Genomic DNA, 23,893 nt, shown 5'->3' with positions numbered 1-23,893 from the left:
GGTGGCTACATGCCTCCAAACTGTATTACAATGAGGCTCAAGGGCCTTTTTATTATTGAATAATAACAACAAACCCTAAACAACTAAAACCCTAACTTGAGGAGATGTAGCACGAAGAGTTTATGGGCCCCGTTGGGCAGCCAACTTCCTGGGGTCGCGACTTGGTTATTTTATCTTCATTTGACATGCATGATACCCCAATGGAAATATATCTCTGAGGACTACAATAGAAAAGATGACTTATCAAAAGTCGCTCATGGTAGATTGCCTTAAAACATCGTTTAGGGCCTTAAAATGGTTCGGAAGTTTAGGACCCAAAAAACTGCTAAAAATAGTAAACTGTGCTACTATTAAGGAAACTGAGAAACTGAAATAAAAAATGATGGTGGTCTAATTGGAATTGGAGGGTGGCCACAAATATCCACCTGGATCATTCCTACCCCCTTAAGAAGTAATGGCACCCATTTCATTGAGTTCCTCCATGAGATGAGGAAACTTCTGTTGAACTTGGCCCCTTCCCTGTTGTAACGTGGTACACTTTATGTATTTGTCCTCATAGCTCCCGATAGGGTAGTACTGCTCCCTGATGGTGTCTCAGAATGAATTCCAAGTGGGAGTGGCTGAAAACAGTGAGTTCATACTTTCATCCTTTTGCTCGCAATAGGTTTCCCACTAGTCCTTGACATGGGGGGCGACTTTAAGGAGAGAAAAAGTAATCTTTTCTCGGTTGGAAAAATCATGAATAGAAAAATATCCTTCTAACAAATTTAACCATCTATCTACGATGTCTGCATGTATTTGTCCCTCAAATATGGGAATGTCAAAGTTTACTTGTACCTTAAAAGACGTGGAGCCTCCAGAGTGGCTATTGGATGTGGATGCGCTGCCGGTGGGCAACTGTTGAAGGATCTAGGAAAAGTTATCCATCATCGGGTCCCTTTGTTTCTCGAGGGCCTCCTCAAGAAATATTTTGATAGTATCTCATGCTCCCTCATCTTTATTTTCTTCCTCCATGGGAGCCCATCGGGATTTACGAGGTTGGTCTTGTAAAGGTTCGACTAGTTTGAGCCCTAACTCTTTATATCCCTAACTTTTTGGGGACATGCAAAGAAAAAAAGAGAAAGAGAGGATCGCTATGATACCACTGATAAAAATTTAAAGAGGAACACAACAAATTATAGATATAACCATAAATAGAGAGATGCAACAAAAATAACACTTCCTTTGATTAATATCAAATAATGAAATATGCTTACAAACAGTATGGAAATGAGACTAGCATGACGATGGTAGCTTATATTTGAGAAGAGATGTGGTGGCTACATGCCTCCGAACTATGTTACTATGAGGCTCAAAGGCCTTTTTATTATTCAACAATAAGAGAAAACCATAAACAACCAAAACCCTATCCCAAGAAGATGTAACACCAAGAGTTTATGGGCCCCATTGGGGTTAGTTGGGAAGCCAACTTCCTAGGGTCATGACTTGGTTATATTATCTCTGTTTGACGTGCATGATACGCCATTGGAAAGATCTCTATGAGGAATACGACAAAAAAATGACTTATTAGAAGCCACTAGCTGTAGATTGCCTCAAAATGTCATTTAGGGCCTCAAAATGGATTCAGAAGTTTAGGACCCAAAAGACTGCTAAAAATAGTAAATTTTGCTACAACTAAGGTAATTGAAAAACTAAAGGAAACAATGGTGGTAGTCCAAGTGGAATTGGTGGGTGGCCACAAATATCCACTTGGATCATTCCTCCCCCCTTAGGAAGAAATGGTCGACATTGCATTGAGTTCCTCCATGAGATAAGGAAACTTCTTTTGAACATGATCCCTTCCCTGCCATAGCGTGGTCCACTTTATCTATTTGTCCTCATAGATCTCGACTAGGTAGCACTGCTCCTTGATGGCATCCAGGAATGAATTAAAGGTGGGAGTGGCTGAAAAAAGTGAGTTCGTACTTTCATCCTTCTGCACTCAATATGTTTCCCACTAGTCCTTAATGTGGGGGGTGGCTTTGAGAAGAGAAAAAGTAATCTTTTCTCGACTGCAAAAATCATGAAAAAAATATCCTTCTAACAGATTCAACCATTTATCTATGACATTTTCATCTATTTGGCCCTCAAATATGGGAATTTCAATGTTTACTTGTACCTTAAAAGTTGTGGAGCCTCCAGAGTGGCTGTTGGATGTGGATGCACTGCTGGTGGGCAACTGTTGAAGGATCTGAGCAAAGTTATCCATCGTCGCATTCCTTTGTTTCTCTAGGGCCTCCTTGAGCATGATTTTGATAGGATCTCCTCCTCCCTCATATTTATTTTCTTCCTCCATGGAAGGTGGTTGGGATTTATGACACTGGTCTTGAAAAGGTTCGACCAGTTTGAGCTCTAACTCCTTATATCCTGACCTCGTTGAGGACATGCAAAGAAAAACAGAGAAAGAGAAAACCACTCTGATACCATTGATCTGAATCTAAACAGGAACACAAAAAATGACATATATAATCATAAATATAGAGATGAAATAGAAATAACACTTCCTTTGATTAATATCAAATAATGAAATATGCTTACAAACAGTATGGAAACGAGACTAGCTCGACGATGGTAGCTTATCTCTGGGAAGAGATGTTGTGGCTACATGCCTCTGAACTACATTATAATGAGGCTCAAGGGAATTTTTATTAATGAAAAATAAGAGAAAACCCTAAACAACCAAAACCCTAACCTCATGATATGTAACACCAAGATTTTATGGGCCGTGTTGGGGTTAGTTGGGCAGCCAACTTCCTGGGGTCATGACTTGGTCATATTATCTCTGTTTGATGTGCATGATACCCCATTGGAAAGATATCTCTGAGGAATATGGTGGAAAAAATGACTAATCAAAATTTGATGGTAGTAGATTTCCTTAAAATGTCGTTTAGGGCCTCAAAATAGCTTCGGAAGTTTAGGACCCGAAAAACTGTTAAAAATAGTAAACTGTGCTACAATTAAGGATACTGAGAAACTAAAAGAAACAATGGTGGTGGTCTAAGAGGAATTGGTGGGTGGCCACTAATATCCACCTGGATCATTCCTCCACCCTTAGGAAGAAATGCTCCCCATTGCATTGAGTTCCTCCATGAGATGAGGAAACTTCTGCTAAACTTGGTCCCTTCCCTACCGCAGCGTGGTCCACTTTATGTATTTGTCCTCATAGCTCCCGACAAGGTAGTACTGCTCCTTGATGGCATCCCAGAATGAATTCCAAGTGGGAGAAACTGAAAACATTGAGTTCGTACTTTCATCCTTCTATTCACAATAGGTTTCCCACCAGTCCTTGACGTGGGGTGCGATGTTGAGAAGAGAAAAAGTAATATTTTCTCGGCTAGAAAAATCATGAACATAAAAATATCCTTCTAACAGATTCAACCATTTTTCTATAATGTCTGCATCTATTTGGCCCTCAAATATGGGAATGTAAAAGTTTACTTGTACCTTAAAAGTTGTGGAACCTCTAGAGTGGTTGTTGGATGTGGATGTGTTATCAGTGGGCAACCGTTGAAGGATCTAGGAAAATTTCTCCATCGTCACGTTCCTTTGTTTCTCGAGGGCCTCCTCAAGCAGTATTTTGATAGGATCTCCTTCTCCCTCATCTTTCTTTTCTTCCTCAATGGGAGGCTATTGGGATTTATGAGGCTAGTCTTGTAAAGGTTTGACTAGTTTGAGCCCTAACTCCTTATATCCCGATCTCGTTGGGGACATGGAAAGAAAAACAGAGAAAGAGAAGACCGCTCTCATACCACTGATCTGAATTTAAACAGGAACACAACAAATTATGGATATAACCATAAATACAGAGATGCAAGAGAAATAACACTTCCTTTGATTAATATCAAATAACGAAATATGCTTAGAAACAGTATGGAAACGAGCATAGTGTAGAAATTATGACTGTAGATTAATCTGATAATGAAATATAACTAAAGCAAAATACTTTACTCTACTTCTACAATAAAACTTGCGAAAGCTTAATAGATTTGAGCAAGATCAAATAGAACACATATAACCAAAAGAAGAATCAATGCACATGAAACATAGAAGAATACTCTAGGGAAAGCCTCAGCTAAAAACCCCGCTATCCGTATTATTATACAAGGTGTAAATACATCAAGATTACACAAAACCTTAGCTCTCACAGCTAGCCAACTCTTAGTACAATCCTCCTGGATGCTCACAGGCACACAAGGCTTCTCACAAACCTTCTCCTCTGCCCTCCAAGCCTCCTATTTCCTTGTGCTATTTCTCCTGGGTGATCCTACTGTTACCAAGTATAACACTAATCTCACACCATGTAAAACTGCACAATCCTCAAGGAACCTTGTTCCTTCTGCATGGATGAGCATCCTTTATGGGAAAACACATGAAACTGATCCTAACCTGTCCCTATCTTTAATCTCAACTGGGTCTTTCTCTGAATAGACATGCATGAGTTATTTATGAGAGAATCTTCAGTTATCTGGAGTACACTAGTTTGATGCATGCATGCATTAACTGACTGAACTCACAATTAGTTACTCAAAAAATTTGGAACTAATTTAACTGGACTTAACTTAGTAAACTGAGCTAACTAATTACAACTCAATTATAACTCATCCTTCTCTCGTTAATTAAGGGATAATATCCTTAATTTAAGGGATAACTGTTGCATGACTTTATAAAGACTTATAACTTGAATTTCTCCAACTATTTAATCCAGGATGAATTAATTAATTATTTTTCAATTAGCTAGTTAGACTAAATTCAAATTTTAATTCTCAATTTTAATTCAAGGACAAGCTAAATTAGAATATTTTGAATGCTATTTTTAGCATTTCTTGTTGCTATTCTCAAAAATCCCTCTCAACAAGAAAGGAATTCAACTCGATCCTGATCCTGAACCTTTGGAATGTTCTGCATGCAAAAATTCTCTCTAGTGTTGTTGCTCTAGCAACTCTAAAAAAAAAAAAAAAAACATCAAACCTGAATCAGTATGATGCATCAGTCATCAAAGTCTCTGACTACTATTGCCTCTGTCGACTGAAAACTCTTCGCTTCTACTAACTCAGCCTTTCTGCACTGTTGTCAATCCTTCACTGTGCTCTTTAGTATCTGACTGTTCTAGCCTCTGTCACTTTGATCTCTAAGAGCATCAATCCCACTGATTCCTCCCACTACTATGTACTTTAGGATCCCATAGTAAGGTACGATCCATGAGATAAAACCTCTCAATGGACCCGACCCAATTTCAGCCTTCTTGGGACTATCACTTCACAACGCCCCACCTCACACCTAGAGGTATGGCTGCATGTGATCCCTCTGCTAACTTCGCTTGAAATTTCCCCCTACTGGAGGTCTCTGCATGAGTGGATGCCTCCACTCGGTCTCCTCTCAGCATCTCCGATTGACGCTCCTCCACAATTGTCTGATATTTCTTCTAGGGCTGCATGTTGAGAGGTAATTTACTCTCCCTCTCAACCACCAAGTCTCTAACCTTTTCCTTGCTCCTCAAGGCTTTGCATGCATCTTGAACCTTAAGTGCATACAGGTTATTGACTTGTGAACCGATTTATTTCACCTGTCTCGTGGTGATGTGTCTAAGGAAAACCTTTCTCTTACTAAAAACAACATCATAGCCTATGTCCTCCAACATCACGATCGATACCAAATTCTTCTTCAATCCAAGCACATACCTCATATCTATCAAGGTGATAAGAGCTCCATGCTCCCTCTGAAAAGCAACTGTGCCCACTCCTAAAACACTATACCTTTCATCGTCACCCATCTCTATGCGCATCTTGAGGTCTTTCTCCTCCAAGGTACTGAATAAAATTTTATCACCAGACATGTGGAATGAGGCTCCACTATCAAGAAACCAACCACTACCCATCATCGATGACACCATGCATGCAATGAGGGTAAAGTCCATCTCAAACTGAGAGGCTAATGCCTCACCTTTAAATCCTTTCGAGGATCCCTTCTTGGACTTCTTCGATGGGAAATTAGTCACATAATGACCCATCTCGTGACAATTAAAGAATCTCACTTTAGACATTTCAACCTTCTTCCCTCCATGACAATAATTCTATTTTAAATGGGACGCCTTCCATTTCCCTTTTCTTGCCTTACTTGTTAAGGCCAAATTTTCTTCATCATCCTTGGATGAAGAACCATCTCGTGTTCTCCTTTTGATCTCCTCCTGCATGAGATATGACCACAATCATTCCCAATCCGGCAGTTTCTCCCTTCCATTCACAGAGTCCTAGTAGCTATTCTAGCTCATTGGAAGGCCAAGGAGAGCGAGGCTCACCATATCATCATCAACAGTAGTTATTCGCACACTACTAAGCTCATCTCTACAAGTGGTTAGCTTGTTCAAATATGTGGAAATAGTATCACAATTCTCCATCTTGATTCTTCGAAGCTTAATAATCCATGAGCACAAATTTCCTCTAGTTGCTACTATTATAGTAGAGGTCCTTCAATATCTTCCACATTGAATATGGAGTATCCTTCCCATGGAAACTCGAGATAATATGGTCTTGAACTCCCTCAAGCATGATTTGTCTCGCCCTCGCCACACACTTCTTCCATTCAGCCAACTCTTGTGCATTAGTTGAACCTGGCTTTGGGACTTCTTGATCAATGAAATCCTTCAAGTCGTTGTCTTCTAATACAGCCTCCATGCAATCTTTCCATGCTATTTAATTCGAGCTGCCATCCAAGGCATACTCAAGTCTCATGCCATAGAATGCCATTGACCAACCGTGAAGTATGAGATAAATTCGATTTTCACCTGCAACCACGAACTTCAAACTTCAAATTCTCTTCTCTGTATACTGTTCACGACTCCGATGAACTCAGCTCAGATACCATATAGAAATTTCTCTACAGATCAGCTACCTCTGATACCATGTAGAAATTCTGACTGTAGATTAAATTGATAATGCAATATAACTAAAGAAAAGTAATTTAATCTACTTCTACAATCAAACTTGTGGAAGATTAATATATTTGAGCAAGATCAAGTGGAACACATATAAACAGAAGAATAATCAATGCACATGAAACACAGAAGAATACTCTGGGGAAAGCCTCAACTAAAAACCCCACTATTTGTATTATCATACAAGGTGGAAATACATCAAGTTTACACAAAGCCTTAGCTCTCACAGCTAGCCAGCTCTTAGTACAATCCTCGTGGATGCTCATAGGCACACAAGGCTTCTCACAAACCTTATCCTCTACCCTCCAAAACTCCTATTTCCTTGCGCTATTCTCCTGGGTGATCCTACTGTTACCAAGTGTAACAGTGATCACTCACACTGGTCTCACACCCTGTAAAACTGCCTAATCCTCAAGGAACCTTTTTCCTTATGCATGGATGAGTTTCCTTTATAGGAAAATGCATGAAACTAATAGTAACTTGTCCCTGTCTTTAATCTCAACTGGGTGTTTCTCTTAATAGACATGAATGAGTTAGCTAGACCGCCCTGATGCAACAAACTGCCAAACGCTGCCGAACCCTAGCCAGTCGCCGCCCCTGACCGCTTACTCTGTCGCCGCCGCCGGACTCCTGCTGGTAGCCTGCAATGGCAATGGCGGTAGGAGGGGAGAGCTCCGCCTCCCCTCCAAAGGACACTTCAATCTCTGACAAAGAACTGCATGCACAGCCTCTGCACCCCTCTGGCGCAGTCCCTGACGCTGGGCAAGAAGGACATAGGATGAATGAAGAAAAGACACCCACAGCCCCGACAGAAGAGGAAAATACAGACAAAGAGATGCACAACAAAGCTGCGTCGTCACAGCCAAAGGCGACCTCGGCCACCTGTATCCCAAAGGCTGCAGAACGAATCAAGGTCGACCTGCCCAGCCACCGCATCAACGGTGAGATCCAATACATGCAAGATCATGCACTAATAGGAAAGTTTCTGGGTTTTTGGCCTACGGAAAAAGCCTTACAAGGTTGGATAGCATCAAAATGGAAGCCCAAAGGACAAGTTACTCTGCAACTGGGTCCAAAAGGCTTTTTCACAGCAATATTTCACTGTGTGGAGGACAAAGCGCGGATATTCGAAGGCGGACCATACTTCTTCAACTCTTCAGGTCTCTATCTCACGGAATGGAAACCAAGATTCAACCTGGATAAAGAAGATTTCAGCTGGGCTCCGGTTTGGATAAGGATGTATTCCCTCCCAGTGGAATACTGGAAAGAAGAAACGCTGGTTGATATAGGCAACAAACTGGGGACCTTCATCAGAGTTGCGGTTGAAACAAAAACCCGCAAATATACCTCGTATGCCAGGATCTGCGTCCAGATGCACCTAACCAAAGCTTTAGCAGATTCGGTAAGTCTCTTTCACGATGACTTTGAATGGACACAACCTTTAGATTATGAGCACATACCCTTCCGCTGTCGCAAGTGTCATGAGCATGGCCACCTCTTCCGAGATTGTCCACTAAATTTACAGTCCAAAGCCGCTACCGCTGTCTCTGACAAAGACTCGGAAGGTTTCATAAAAATTCCCAACCGCCGTAGGCATGCCAAAAAAATTTAGCCAGTCTCGGACAATGCCTTCAAAGCTGACTCCCAGAACAGATTCTCTGTTCTCGCCTCGCAAGTTATGCAAGATCAACCCAGTTCTGTCCCCCCAATTAAGACCACTTCGCCCTCAACTTCCCACAACCCCTCAGCCCCCTTGCAGTCCTCAGACCCTGCTCTTTCAAACCTCACTCCTAACCCTTCTCTGGAGAAAGGAAAATTGGTTTCAGGTCTTAGTCCCTTCTCCTCCTCCCAAGAGAGATCTATGCCGGACAATAAACAGCAAGACATTGACATGGAGACAGATGCTACTCTAGCTCTCAGTCTCCATGAAGAAGCGGATGAGGAAGAACAGAGTTCTCCTATTGTCATGGAGGAAGATCAGGTGGATGTCAGTTTAGATGGTTTAGATATCTTCAAACTTGAAACTGCATGCAAACAGAGAGAATACAACTCAATTCCCCCCTGGCAAATAGACAAACTGGAAGGAGTCCTAACCAAGGTGCAGCACAATAAAAGCCTTGGCATACAAGGAGGCAGCCCATGGGACGGAAAAAAGGTGCTCAAAGAAACCAAGAAAAGAGGAAGAAAGACAGACCTTCAAAGAACCATAATAATAGGTGAAATACTTATGGAATCGGGGCGATTCCCTAAGTTGACAAAGTTCTATAAACCTAAACCTCAGTTTACATGAAGTTAATATCCTGGAATGTGAGAGGACTCAACAGCCCCTCAAAACATAGAATGATCAAAAACTTGATTCAACAAGAAAAACCAACCATAGTTTTTCTTCAAGAGACAAAAAGCAGCACCGAAGCTATTGAAAGAATTCGCGGCAAGGTCTGGGCAGGAAGCAACTCTGTTTCTGTAGATGCCTCTGGAGCCTCAGGCGGTCTGGCCATTCTGTGGAACCCGCAGATTATCTCATTATATGACTTCCATGCCACTCTCCATCTTATTCAAGCCTCCTTCCACCTCATAGGCACCGGAATCCATGGGCATCTCACAAATGTTTATTTTCCTCAGACAATACAGCAAAAATTGGATCTGCTGGAAACGATCTCTATCCTTAATGAAAATAGGAAATTCCCCCTTTGGATCGGCGGCGGCGACTTCAACATAATAACATCCATGGAAGAGAAACAAGGAGGTAGAATCAGGCTCGACAGTGACAGCGATGGCCTCAGACAATTCATACAAACCAATCAACTTATGGACATTCCAACCTCCAATGGAATTTTCACTTGGACTAACAAGCGTCGAGGTATTCACCATATTGCCTCCAGGCTTGATAGATTCCTTCTCTCGGATAATGCAATCCACCTGGGAGGGGATTTCAATGCCTCCATTATGCCCCAAGGAGGATCTGATCATTGGCCAATTCTGCTACAATGGTCTAGGCCAGGTAACTGCTGCAACAGACCTTTCAGATTCGAAGCATTCTGGTTCACAAATACCACTTTTAAGGAAGTAGTCAGGGATGCATGGGCATCTTACATCCCACCAGAGGGAGCCAAAATGTATCAATTCCAACAAAAATTGAAAAACTTGAAACAAGTCCTCAAAGTTTGGAATCGCACAAATTTTGGTAATATTCAGGCAAAGCGCCAACAATTGGAACAGCAAATGCAAGTACTTCAACAAACTCTCATTCTTGAAGGCAGAACAGACGAACAAGCACAACAGGAGCAGATACTCTGGAACCAAATTGAAGAGCGCCGGAAAGAAGAGGAAATTCTCTGGCGGCAAAAATCCAGAATCAATTGGCTAAAAGAGGGGGAGAACAACACAAAATTCTTCCACAAAACCACAATCCAAAGGCGAATGCACAATAATATCACCTTCATCAACAATCAACAAGGTGAAAGAATTGAAGCACATGAGGACATGGAAAAGGAATTCACAGGGTATTTTAAGGAAATTCTAACGGAACCCATAGACAACAGGGATGAAGCAATCAGAGCCATCACGCAGCACATTCCCAGCATCATAACTGCGGATCACAATAACAAACTGCTCCAACCCACGTCCATGCAGGAAGTTGAAGAAGCCATGGCTCAGCTCAAAGATGGAAAGGCTCCTGGGCTTGATGGCTTCACAGCCAACTTCTTTCATGAATTTTTGGAGCTCATCAAAGTTGAGGTATGGGACCTCGTTGAGGAATCCAGAAGCATGCATTGGATGCTCCCGGCCCTCAATACCACCTTCATAGCTTTGGTACCCAAAGGAGAAGAGCCCAACAGGCCGGAAAAATACAGACCAATCACGTTATGCAATGTAATATACAAGCTAATCTCAAAGGTCATCGCAAACAGGCTCAAACCTCTCCTACCCTTACTCATCTCTCCAGAACAAACAGGATATGTGGAAGGTCGGCAGATCATGGATGGAATCATACTATCAAATGAGGTAATTCACTCATTAAAGATTCTTAAGAAACCAGGTATGATTCTAAAACTAGACCTTTCTAAAGCTTTTGATAAGCTTAGTTGGAATTTCATTCACAAAATGCTTTTAGCCTTTGGCTTTAGTGCAACCTGGACCAGGTGGATTATAAACCTTATTAACTCTCCTAGCTTCTCTATACTTCTGAATGGTTCTCCCTCATCTGCCTTTCGACCCTCTCGCGGCATTAGGCAGGGGGATCCACTTTCACCTTTTCTCTTTGTTCTAATGGCTGAAGGTCTTAGCAGACTTCTCAAATCTGTTGTCGCCTCTCAAGCGCTTAAAGGTATCTCCATCCATGGCCTCAATCCTCTGTCTCATCAGTAGTTCGTTGATGACACCATGTTATTCGGTCATCCTTCCTCGAGAGAAGCCTCTGTTTTCAAGTCTCTACTCTCCCTCTACTCCGATGCCTCTGGCACTTCCATTAATGCCTCGAAATCTCAGCTCTTCTTCTTTAACACCCCCCCCTCTACGCAAAGAAATATTGCCAGAATTTTGGGATTCACCATATCCCATTTGCCATCCAAATACCTTGGGGCTCCTCTTTCTGATTCAGCCATCAAACATGCTTCCTGGAGGTCTCTCCTTGATAAGCTTGAATCAAAGCTCTCATCTTGGACCTTCCGTGCTCTAAACATGGCAGGCAGACTAGTCCTGATCAAATCGGTCCTTCAAGCAATGCCGCTGTACCTCTTTTCCATCATGGCAGCTCCAAAATGGGTCCTTAAAGCCATTCGCAACCTCCAGCGCAACTTCCTCTGGGGCTCCACTGGACAGAATCGAAAATGGGCTCTTGTTAACTGGAAAGAAGTCTGTAAAATCAAATCAAAAGGAGGACTAGGACTTCGAGATCCGCTTCAAAGTAACAACACAATGGGAGCACGAATGTGGTGGAATTGGATCTCCAAACCTCATTCACCATGGGCTCGATTATGGCAAGCAAAATATGCCCCGGGAAGTCAATGGAACGATCTCATTAGAATCAACTCCACAACCCAAGGATCACCCATCTGGAACACTGCAAAGATTCACAGCCACTTCATTCAAGAACACAGCTTCTGGGAAATCCACTCAGGCACGACAGCCAAGTTTTGGGAGGATTCGTGGCAGCAGCTCCCCAAACTTGCAAATCTATTCCAAAATCCCCTCTGGCAATCTCATATGCAGCAAGAGAACCTTATCTAGGTTCACCAATTCTGGCATCAAACAGGGCATCATGACTACCAATTATGGAAACCAGCGAGCAGATGGCAGAGGGATTGGCAGGGAGAAACATATTCAGATATTGATCAGGAACTCACTTACCGAAGAATCCGTCACTCCAACCAGCAGGACAAGCTCAGATGGGGTCACACGCACAAAGGCACATTCACCACTAAAGAAGCACATCAACTGCGCTATTCAGACATCCAAGCAGATAAAGATCAAATATGGGCACGAGTTTGGCTACCAGGGCTATGGCCCAAGATCTCAACCTTCTTATGGCTGCTAAGTAAAAGGCGCATTCTCACATGGGACAATTTGATAAAAAGGGGATTCATTGGGCCATCAAGATGCCCAAATTGCAATCTCAACTCTGAGACCATCAGCCATTTAATGGAGACATGTCCGCTAGCTAAGCAACTTTGGGAGAAAGTTGAGAAATGCAACAAGAGAACAGAACCCAGGGGGGAGGATGTAACGGAAAATATCAGGAACTGGGACAAGAACCCGTTCAAAAGCCAGCTTCTCAATACTTTATGGGGTCTCATACCAGGCTTTTTGTACTGGATTCTCTGGAAAGAGCGCAACTCCAGAATCTTCAACAACACTTCCCGGACAATAGACGCTCTGTGGCTCATCTACAAAAAAAACATCCAGGAAACCTTAGCCATAAGAACCTGGTATGATACAGACATGCCAGAAACGCAACAAGAGAGGGATATTTTGAAAGAATGGAATCTTGATCTTTCTGCCTTTGCCAAGGTCATCACCCGTCCCCCACGCAGCTCCACCTCCCCATCCTCCTGGTCCCCACCAGCTACCAATTCATTCAAGCTCAATTTCGATGGGGCAGCTAAAGGAAATCCTGGACCTGCCGGATTTGGAGGAATCTTCAGAAGCCACACAGGAGCACTACTGCACATTTATTATGGTTCAATAGGCAAAGACACTAACAATGTAGCCGAGCTGGAAGGACTCTGGCAAGGGATCTGTCTAGCAGAACAAAAGCACTTCTTCCCTCTTGAGGTTGAGGGAGATTCTCTCATCCTTATAGCAGCAGCCAAGAAAATTCAGGCAGGGGCTACAACAGTCAAGTTAGCAACTAGCTGGAGATTGCTAAGTAGATTGGAATCCCTGGAGGCAAAGCTTAAGAATCCCCAAAGTATAACCTTCCAGCATGTAAGAAGAACAACAAACCAGGTAGCCGACAGAATGGCTAACCAAGGTGTTTCTCAGCTATTACCATACTTCTCCGGCTCTTTGGACATGGTAGATGATGATCAACTCAAAAGGGACTGCATCTCTTTGGTGCAAAAGGACCTCTCCCTCCCGGATGCGGGTGGCTCCAGCGCGTAGCAGGTTAGTGGCTCGTCACATGGGCATGTGTCAGCCCGGACGAGCCACGCATTACAGGTCCGGTGGTTATTTAAGATCGGCGGCGGCAGTCCATATGCGGGATTTAATTCGAGTCATTTCGGTATTAACTGCTCTCCTTGGTAGCGGGAAAATGGAGATACAAAGGCATGGCACCTCTGTCATTCTCCCGCAGTCCTGCATAAGGTTTGGGCGTTCGGAGGTTGCATTGGATTATTCACTGGTTCTGAGGGAGATTACGAAGGGATACTCCTGCTCTATGGCCAATTTGGGGATGCAGCGGGAGCGCCAAAGGATGATTAGCAGGTGCGGAAGCTCCAGAGGTTGTGCTTCGTCTCAGAGGCATGCTATTTCCCCCTCTTCCTCAATTGAGGTTTCTTCAGACCACCGACGCTCCAGAGGACGTGCAGTCGGCCGTGGCAGGGCAACGGAGCACCAAGAAATAATGGATTGTGGCCACTCTGCGCATCCCATGGTCAGGTATCGAATTCCCTGCTCTCTGGCAAATTCAACATTCATAGTTTCGGTTTCGGTGGAGCATTGTAGCAATCCAGGAGGTCAAGAGGAAGCTCTGCAGGCAAACCCTCCTCGGATTCCAGAGTTGGTTCCCATAATCGAGATGCAAGTTCCTACTATCGACATGCTGCACCTCGTCAAGGATAGTTCCTCCCCAGACTCTCAGGCAGGCCCTAGCGAACCCGCACAGAGGAACAATCTTCCCGACCCAGACATCCCCAAGCACTTCAGGAGCAAAGAGGAGGACGAACCGCAAACCACAGATGATGAATAACTCGACCTGCTGTTCACTCCAAGTCGCTGAGAAGGGAAACTTTTCTCTGTTTGCTCTCACTGTTATCTTGTATGTGTCAGGACTCAGTCCTTATGTGTTTCAGTGTCGGCTGTCCATATATGTTAAGTGTCGGTCTTATGCACTGTCCTGTGTCGTTATGCTTCCAATTTTGTTCCCATGTAATTTTGGACATGTTTATTCCTGAGCATTCTGTCAATCTCTCGACAGGAATCACAGGGCTACGGCTCTGTTGTAACACTGATGCTGTAATTTTTTACTTTTTGTAATATAATAGTTTAGTCTGATTCAGAAAAAAAAAATAGACATGCATGAGTTATTTATGAGAGAATCTTCAGTTATTTGGAGTACACTAGTTTGATGCATGCATGCATTAACTGACTGGACTCACAATTAGTTCCTCAAATAGTTTGGAAGTAATTTAATTGGTCTTAACTCAATAAAATGAGCTAACTAATTACAACTCAATTATAACTCATCCCTATCTCCTTAATTAAGGGATTATCTCCTTAATTTAAGGGATAACTGTTGCATGACTTCAGAAAGACTTCTAACTTGAATTTCTCCAACTAATTAATCCAAGATGAATTAATTAATTATTTTTCGAGTAGCTAGTGAGACTAAATTCGAATTCTAATTTTCAATTTTAATTCAAGGAAAAACTAAAATTAGAATATTTTGAATGCTATTTTTAGCATTTCTTGTTGCTATTCTCAACAAATAGCTTGGCAATGGTAGCTTATCTCTCAGAAGAGATGTGGTGGCTACATGCCTCCGAACTACATTATAATGAGGCTCAAGGGAATTTTTATTATTGAACAATAAGAGCAAACCCTAAACAATGAAAACCCTAAACCGAGGAGATGTAACACCAAGAGTTTATGGGCCCCGTTCGGGTTAGTTGGGTAGCCAACTTCCCAGGGTTGTGACTTGGTCATATTATCTCCATTTGACACAAATGATACCCCGTTGGAAAGATCTCTCTGAGGACTACGACGAGAAAAATGAATTATTAGAATTTGTTGGGTGTAGATTGTCCCAAAACATCGTTTAGGTCCTTAAAACAGCTCCAGAAGTTTAGGACCTGAAAAACTGCTAAAAATAGTAAACTATGCAACAATTAAGGAAACTGAAAAACTGAAAGAAACAATGGTGGTGGTCCAAGTGGAATTGGCCAGTGGCCACCAATATCCACCTGGATCATTCCTCCCCCCTTAGGAATCAATGTTCCCCAATGTGTTGAGTTCCTCCATGAGATGAGGAAACTTATGTTAACTTGGTCCCTTCCCTGTTGTAGTGTGGTCCACTTTATGTATTTGTCCTCATAGCTCCCAACGGGGTAGTATTGATTCTTGATGGCATCCAAGAGTGAATTTCAAGTGGGAGCGTCTAAAAATAGTGAGTTCGTAGTTTCATCCTTCTGCTCACAATAGGTTTCCAACTAGTCCTTGACATGGGCGGTGGCTTTGAGAAGAGAAAAAGTAATCTTTTCTTGGCTGGAAAAATAATGAACAAAAAAATATCCCTCTAACATATTCAACCATTTATCTATGGCATATGCATCTATTTGGCCAACAAATATGGGAATGTCAAAGTTTACTTGTACCTTAAAAGGTGTGGAGCCTCAAGAGTGGTTGTTGGATGTGGATGCACTGTCGGTGGGAAACCGTGGTCAAGATGGGTGACAGATATTTTGTAGATGAATAGCTTATTTGCACTGACCTCTTGAACACATAATGACACAGCAGATGGTTTGGTGACAATTGACCCAAAGTTAATACCCAGAAACCGGCTGAAGACTTTCAATATGGTTTGATCAACTGTTAGGCGAAGGATTTCCCAACCCAGGTGAATAAAAGTGTCGTGTTCAAGAGTGGTTACAAAGTATGACAAACAGGCTCATTTTTCTCTCTTTTCCCCCACCATTTCTAGCAAGTACCTCATTATTTTTGACAAGCTTGAGGAGGATAACATTTGCTTGATTATAAGCTCATCCTTCAGATGAGTCCAACTTAGTTTAAATTCGAACCCTAAGAAGGAGTGGTCCGTTCCTGTTTGTAATTGAACAGGTCCTTTACTGTTAAATTTTAACGAGTCTAGTGTAGGAGAAACTCGGGGTTTTTCAATTTTAGAGAGTCTGAAAAAATTTAAGAAAACTCCATGGTTGTCCTTTTTCGTAAATTTATGTCTCCCAAGCCCAAAAAAGTATAAAATAATACTTGATAGAACTGCTTGATCATTACGACCAAGGAGTACTTTTCATAATTAGTGCCTTTGATCCGAAAATGTAAAAAAGCGATCAATGACATGTCGTTTTATAACCAATATCGAATTTGAAACGACAAAAATCCAGCAATATTTTCATGTTTTTACAGTCAGAAAAGGGCTGTAAGTGGACCATCTTTTTAGTTCCATTTTAACGAGCTTAAAAAGAAAACCTCGACGATCTTTTCATGTTTTAGGAGTCAGAAAAGAGCTTAAAGGTGACTCTAATGTTTTTTCGTCGAAAATGACCGATTTCACCTGAGAAATCCGTTATCCTGAATAAAAACTCAAACATTACTCATACCTGTTTAAAATGGATAAAAATGCTTCAAAAGTTACCTCTTTAAAGCGAAACATAAACAAATTAAAAACTCATTTATTCAAAAAACTTATAAAAAGGGTTTTTGTAAATTCATTTTTACCGTTTGACTTCAGAGTGAGAAAAGAGAGCTTTTGGTCAGAAACTTCCTGTGAAGATTGTGGAAAATATGTCCGTTGGAATCGAACGCCGTCTCCTCCAGGTAATATACATCATCCTACTCTTTCATTTCATCTATTTCAAAGTTGTTTTAGGCTTTGATTTCATTTTTTAAGGGATTTTTAGGTTAGAAACCTGCGCGCGGGGGTCCGCAGGCATAACACAGGTAACCTGTGGACCCCGACTTTTTCGTAAAAGGAAAAAAGTCAGGGGTCCACACCTACCGTGAAGGCAAAGTGCAGAACCACGCACTGTCTCTAATAGAGAGAGTGTGGTCCCCGCAGCAAGGGTTTTTAAACCTAAATTTCTCAAATTTCACCCAAAAATTTTGCTTTTAGATATTCTAATTCGCCTTTTTATTGAATGTAGGATATACATCATGCTTGATTGGCAAGAACGGGAGCATGATGATGTAGATATTGCTGCAATAAATCATCAACCTTCGATTGATGCATTGAAGGCATGCAACTTATACAAATTTTGGGCCATACCTGGCATGAGGGCCCAAGTGGACTTTTTGTAGTGGCTGGTAGACAGGTGGAGCATACAGGACCTATGCTTCTTCATTGGTGGTCACCAGCTCGAAATGGAGCCGGAAGACATTTACTTTTTGACTGGTTTGCCTAAGAGAGGTGAACACTTGACTCTATTCGGGACTAGGCCAGGTGGCTAGTTTGTTAATAGCCTCCGGCTAGAGTTTTGCAACGACCAGACTAGAGACAAAGGGACAGATATCAAAACCATATACCTTCCTGAACTGAAAGTAATTGCGTTTACTGTTACCAGGCTCTACGGAAGCACAACACTACATATAGCCACTGGATCCCAAATGCGGATGGCAGTAGACTTCTTTCGAGGCACCATCTTCAATTGGTGCGATGCTGTGTTGGCTAATATAAAAGGCCAACTGACTAGAGCAAAGAACGGACAACTGAAGACCTTTGGATATGGTGCTTTAGTTGTGAGCTTTGGTCTAGAGAGGGTTCTAATGTTGGTCCCACAACACCTCATTGTTGGAGCTGGACTTCCCCGAGAGCCCAAACTGATGCGATGGGTTGCAGTTATGGCCCATCATCCTAAGGAGGGGACAGAAGTTGTTCAATTCACTCCTGAGTATTTTCATTGGTTGGCGAACCATGTTTTTGCTATTCAGGACTTTCCTTATGCCGGGGTAGATTTTCGTGGTGACCCAAACATGGCTCTTCCACCAGGAGAGAAATGGGATGACTCAGGTAAAATCATTTTCAACATTTTCTAATTTATTTATTTTTTTGTTTTTATCTCATCCAAAAATTAATAGTAAAAGTTTCAAATGCAGATGTAGGTCCACGGCGACCAGCCGCTCTCCGGCCCTATGAGAGGAAACAACCAGCTGCAGCAGCACCAGTCCCATAGGATGAATTAGCAGAGACCTTGGCCAAATTGGAGAGTCATCTAGAGCGTTTGACAGCAGACATTCCGGAGACCAACATAGATGACATTCCTCTTAGGCTACAACGCTATGTGATTGGGGTCCCAGGACCTTTCAGGAGGTTCCTTTGCAGGGTGGCCCGTACAGTGGTTTCTTATCGAGATCATCATCAGTGATAGGATGATCACCTGTTGTAGACACATATGACATTTTTTGCTTTTTGTAATATCATTTTTGCCGATCATAAGGTGTTTTTCAACCTATGATCGAAGACGATGTATATTTGACACACTCCTATGTTATACTATATCACTATTACGGGCTTATCTTGTAAAACATGTTATGGAATGTTTTTAAATTTACTTGTATGATTATTGCAAATGTCTACTTAACATTCGAGAAGCAATTGCATCTGCTAATGTATTTAAATATCTTGGAATATGTTGATATTCAATATAGTCAAATTCACGTTCCAAGAGACGAAATCTCAAAAATAATCTCAATAACACTAGATTTCTAATGGCATATACTCTATTAAGCTGTAATACAATGATTTCAGAATCTAACCTCACTATCAAACTCCGAATCCCAAATGAAATAGATTCAGATAATAACTCAATCACTGCACTATACTCAGCAATGTTGTTTGTTGTTTCACCAAGGCTTACCCCATGCATAGATACCAACTCGTTAGAGGGTGAATAGATAACCCAAGCTGCGGAAGAAATGTTCTGTGTATTACGATAAGCACCATCAGCAAAACCAGTGTATGTTTGGAGAGGCGTCGACATCTGCAATATCAAGAGTAAAACCAAGATAAGCAGGAATAATGATGAAAAACACTCTCTAAGCTAAGCACACTTTTTAAACTAAAACACACTAGCTAGAAAGAAAACTAACCTAACTAAAAATCTCCACACCCAGATTTAAGCATAATACCTCTTCAGGTAAAGACCATTTATGGGTTTACCTAAAGAGACCCTGTCAAAGTCTACCAATTCATAGGCCCCTTTTGCTAGCTTTCTCTTAACAACATAAGGACCATGCCACATGGGTACGAATTTTCCAGCGCCTAATTTATCATTTGCTTGATCGTACAATAAGACTAGGTCTCCTTCCGAAAAATTTCGAGGGGTAACATTTCGATCATACTGAGCTTTAATACGTTTGGCATGAGTTTCGATTGCTAATGCAGCATCATGTTGATTCTCATCTAGCTGAGCCAAGTATAACAAACATTTTTCCTCTTTGGAAGTGGCTAGAAGTAATTTGATGGCCATTTGCAATGATAGGATTTCGCATTCAATGGGTAACATAGCTTCCAGACCATAAACTATTTGGAAAGGAGTGAAACCGGTTGACGTTTTTACTGAGGTTTGATATGCCCAAAGCGTTGAAAATAGCATGTTATGCCAATTCGACATATGAATCCCAATGATTCGTCGGATCATGATGACTAGAACTTTGTTGATGGCTTCAACCAGACCATTAGCCTGTGGATAATATGGAGTTGAACTATCGTGACACGGGCCAAGTTGGTCTGTAAGTTCAGTCATCATAATGTTTCGAAAATGACGCCCGTGATCAGTGATAATCGCTTGTGGAACACCAAACCTAGCAATTATATGATTGAACACAAAAATCGCAACAGTTTTGTCGTCTGCCTCAAATGTAGGCATCGCCTCGGCCCATTTGGTAAAATAATCTACCGCAAGGATGATATACACATGCCCCCCGGCTGAGTGAGGGTTACATGTATAAAATTGATACCCCATTTTGCAAAATGACTGACAGCAATTATAGGGTGGAGAGGAGCAGGTGGAGCGCGCATCTTTCGATCAAAAATTTGGCAGTTGTGGCATTTTCGGACCGCGTTAATACAATCTTTAAACAAAGACGACCAGAAATAGACAGCATGCAATATCTTTTGGGTTGTGGCAAACCCAGACATATGACTGCCACACGCTCCAGAGTGACAGTCATTTAGAACCCTTTCAACTTCCTCATGAGTTAAACAACGTCGAAAAACAGAGTCTGCCCCACGACAATAAAGTGTATCTCCAATAATTTTGAATTGTTGGGACTGGAATCATATTTTTCGATGTTCTGACCTTGAAATTTCTGGCTGAAAGGATTGGGTCTGGAGAAAAACTATGATATCCCCATACCATGGATCTAAAGAGTTGATTAGAAACAAGGATTCGTCTGCAATAGGCTCCTCCACCACAGTTTCCGTGTCAGTATGCGGGAAGTCACACATTAACTCCGCAAAAACTAAAGATTTCTTCGACTTAGACTTTTCAAATTCCAAGTCGAATTCCTGCAGGATCACAATCCATTTGGAGTACTTTCCCCCTAGCAATTGTTTGGTAAAAGTATAGATCATAGGGTTGCAATCAGAAATTACTGTAGTCTTGCGTAGTAAAATTTAATGATGAAAACATTGGACAACTTGAACGGCTGCCAATGCCAATTTCTCCACATGTGAGTATTTTAGCTCAGTTGTATTTAAAGTTCGAATAAGGTAATATATCACATGTTCAGTATCGAATTCATCTTCCTGAACTAACACCATTTCAATGGTGGAATGCGAGGTGGCGAGATATAAGAAGTAGTCCTGGTTGTAGTTGGGAGGATGCAATAACGGTGCATGGGTCAACGCGTGTTTTAGTGCATAAAAAGATTTATCAGCTATATCATCCCAAAAGAATGGAGTATTCTGTTTCACCAACCGGGTAAAACCCTTTGTGATCTCAGCGTAGTTAGGAATGAATCGACGTAAAATGTTTGCTTTCCCCTGCAAACTTTGGAGTTGGCGAAGACTCGAAGGAGGTGGCAATTTGACAATAGCTTCAACCTTCGAGGGATCGACGTGAATGTCGGCTTTAGAAACAACAAATCCTAGTAACCGACCCATTTCTATACAGAAAACACACTTGTGTGGATTCAACCTAATTCGATAATGCCTACACCTCATAAAGATTGCTCGTAAATGGATGAGATGATCAGCTCGATGTAATGAATGAGTAGGTAAATCATCGAGATAGGGTTGCACAATGTGCTTGATGTCATGAAATGCGTAAGACATGGCTCTTTGAAAAGTTGCCCCGGCGTTCTTGAGCCCAAAAGGTAATTTGCAATAAGCAAATGTCCCCCATGGACAAATGAAAGCCGTTTTTGGTTGATCAGCAGGTAGAATATTTATTTGATTGTATCCGGAAAAACCATCCATGAAGGAGAATATTTCACTGTCGGCACAATCATCAATGATTTGATCGATATAGGGAGTTGGGTAATTGTCTTTTGGACAGGCTTGATTAATGTCCCTATAGTCGATACATATTCTTATTGTTCCTTGCTTTTTGTTAACAGGAACAATATTTGATACCCAATCCGTTAACGTAATCGGATAAATGAAACCTTCTTTGAGTAATTTTTCAACTTCTGCTTTAATGGAAGCAGCTTTTCGTGAGTGGATTTGACGCAAACGTTGCCGGATGGGTTTAGCATCCGGGTAAGTTTTGATTTCATGAACAACAATTGTGGGGTCAATTCCTGGCATTTCCTCATATGACCAGGCAAACACGTCGTGGAATTCTTGAAATAGGGCCTTATATGTTTGAATTTCATTGTCCGTACAAGAGGCACCTATATGAATGTTTTCAATAATTCCAGGCTTAACTGAAATATCAATAGGAATAGTTCGAGAAATGTTCCCCAAATTTAACTAAGAATCAAGATTTTTCATTGGATTCTGAGGTTCCTTGACATATTCAGTCATAAAAATAGATGAGAAATCATTTTCAAAGCGATCAATCTTAGGTAAAAATGAAGATCTTCCCATGGTAAATCATCGACACATAGTATTTCACGAATTTTCTCATCAGTGTGAACAAGCTCGGAAAACATTATTGAATCTGAGTTTGATGATGAAAATGATTCCTCATGGACCACATTCATTAAGTCAATTTTGGTTGAAGAAAGGTCGGAAAACGACTGCACAGCCTGATACGCAATTTCATATGGACTCAAAGGCATAACATCAACAAATGAATCTATCTCAGATTCGGAAGGTACGATCCAAAGATCATCATAAAAAATATTTTCTGACGAAATTATATGAATGGTTGCAGTAGAAGACGATGCGTTGATAGGAGGAAAAGGAAAACTTCCCAGTAAAACAAAATCTTTAACTAGTCCTACTCCAACATCCTTATACGGGATAGTTGTTTTGCCGACATGCTGAATACTTTCAGAAGAGGCCGGGTCGGATGAAAAGTAAGTCATCTAGTCTATAGTTACGCTCTTTCCATTATGAGGGAACTTTATAATTCGAAAGACCGATGAAACGACAGCTGTCATAGCGTAAGACCAACTACGACCCAAGATAAGGTTGTAATCTAGAGGGGCATCAACCACCTCCACATCTAGATTAACAGTTTTGCCTTCAACCCCTATAGGTAAATCCTGTAGAATGCCAAAAGGATGAAACCCACGGCCATCAAAGGCCTTTAGAATCGTCGGGGATTGATTTAGCGTAGGAGAACCAAGCGATCTCCAACACTGTATCGACATAATACACGTTGAGGCTCCCTCATCAATCACAGTCCTATAACAAGGTCTGTTTTTGACTAACACTGGGATCTGGAAAGCCATTTGATGAGGTAAGCACGGTGTACTATTTTCTAGATCGAAAATTATAAGGTTCGAGTCCTGAACGTCAACAACTCCTATAGCCGACAATAGCAATTTACGCTGTGCTGGACATGATTGCAGCACCTCCAAAGTCAACATTGCTGAAGGTGAAAGAGCCAAATCTTCAACAATGTTATAGTTCTGAGCCGCTCTCGCATGTGGATTGAAAGCTGACTTTCGAAGTATACCCTTGGTGGGTGGTTTGATTACTGAGTCTGGGTTAGGTTTCTCGATCTGTAGTGGATCGGATCTGGGAGTTGAAGTTGATGGGTTCGAATGAGAAGATTCTACTTCCTTACCATCAACAGGACTTTTACTTCCATAATCTTGCGATCGAGTCGCAATCCTAACATGGGACATCATCATTATGGGTTCTTCGGAGGCATTTGAGGAAGAACCTATCATCTTACTGTCTTGACTAGGAAAAGGATCCTTTAAAACAGAAGGCGTTTGGGAACCTTTGACAATTTTCGCAACCTCTGCATGATGAGGGCAGTCTCTTGTAAGATTCTCTTCGTCACAAATGAGACAAGGATAACGAGGTTTGCGTTTCTCATCAGTTGAATCCGTTTTTTTCTAGTTTCTCTTTCAAATTTTTATCTTTTTTAATTTTCTTCTTCCCTTTCTTCTTATCGCCAGATTTTG

General features: G+C 41.6%; 1 protein-coding gene across 1 annotated transcript; it reads left to right on the top strand.

The window, feature by feature from the left end:
* The first annotated feature begins 12,610 nt into the window (after positions 1-12,610).
* Positions 12,611-13,573, top strand: LOC149239532 (uncharacterized). Its single transcript, XM_089369890.1, has one exon. The coding sequence runs from the start codon at positions 12,611-12,613 to the stop codon at positions 13,571-13,573; it is 963 nt and encodes a 320-aa protein (XP_089226016.1).
* The last annotated feature ends 10,320 nt before the right edge of the window (positions 13,574-23,893 follow it).

Source organism: Pinus tabuliformis, chromosome 8 (assembly GCF_031772625.1).
Source record: "Pinus tabuliformis cultivar Carrire ecotype Pingquan chromosome 8, CPIR1, whole genome shotgun sequence".
In the NCBI taxonomy this organism is placed as follows: domain Eukaryota; kingdom Viridiplantae; phylum Streptophyta; class Pinopsida; order Pinales; family Pinaceae; genus Pinus; species Pinus tabuliformis.
The sequence above is the reverse complement of the archived record's forward strand: the minus strand, read 5'-3'. Positions and strand labels throughout refer to the sequence as shown.

Bases quoted from the DNA above. Each gene is read 5' to 3' on its own strand.
- LOC149239532 (XM_089369890.1), top strand. From the start codon at position 12,611: ATGGAGACATGTCCGCTAGCTAAGCAACTTTGGGAGAAAGTTGAGAAA.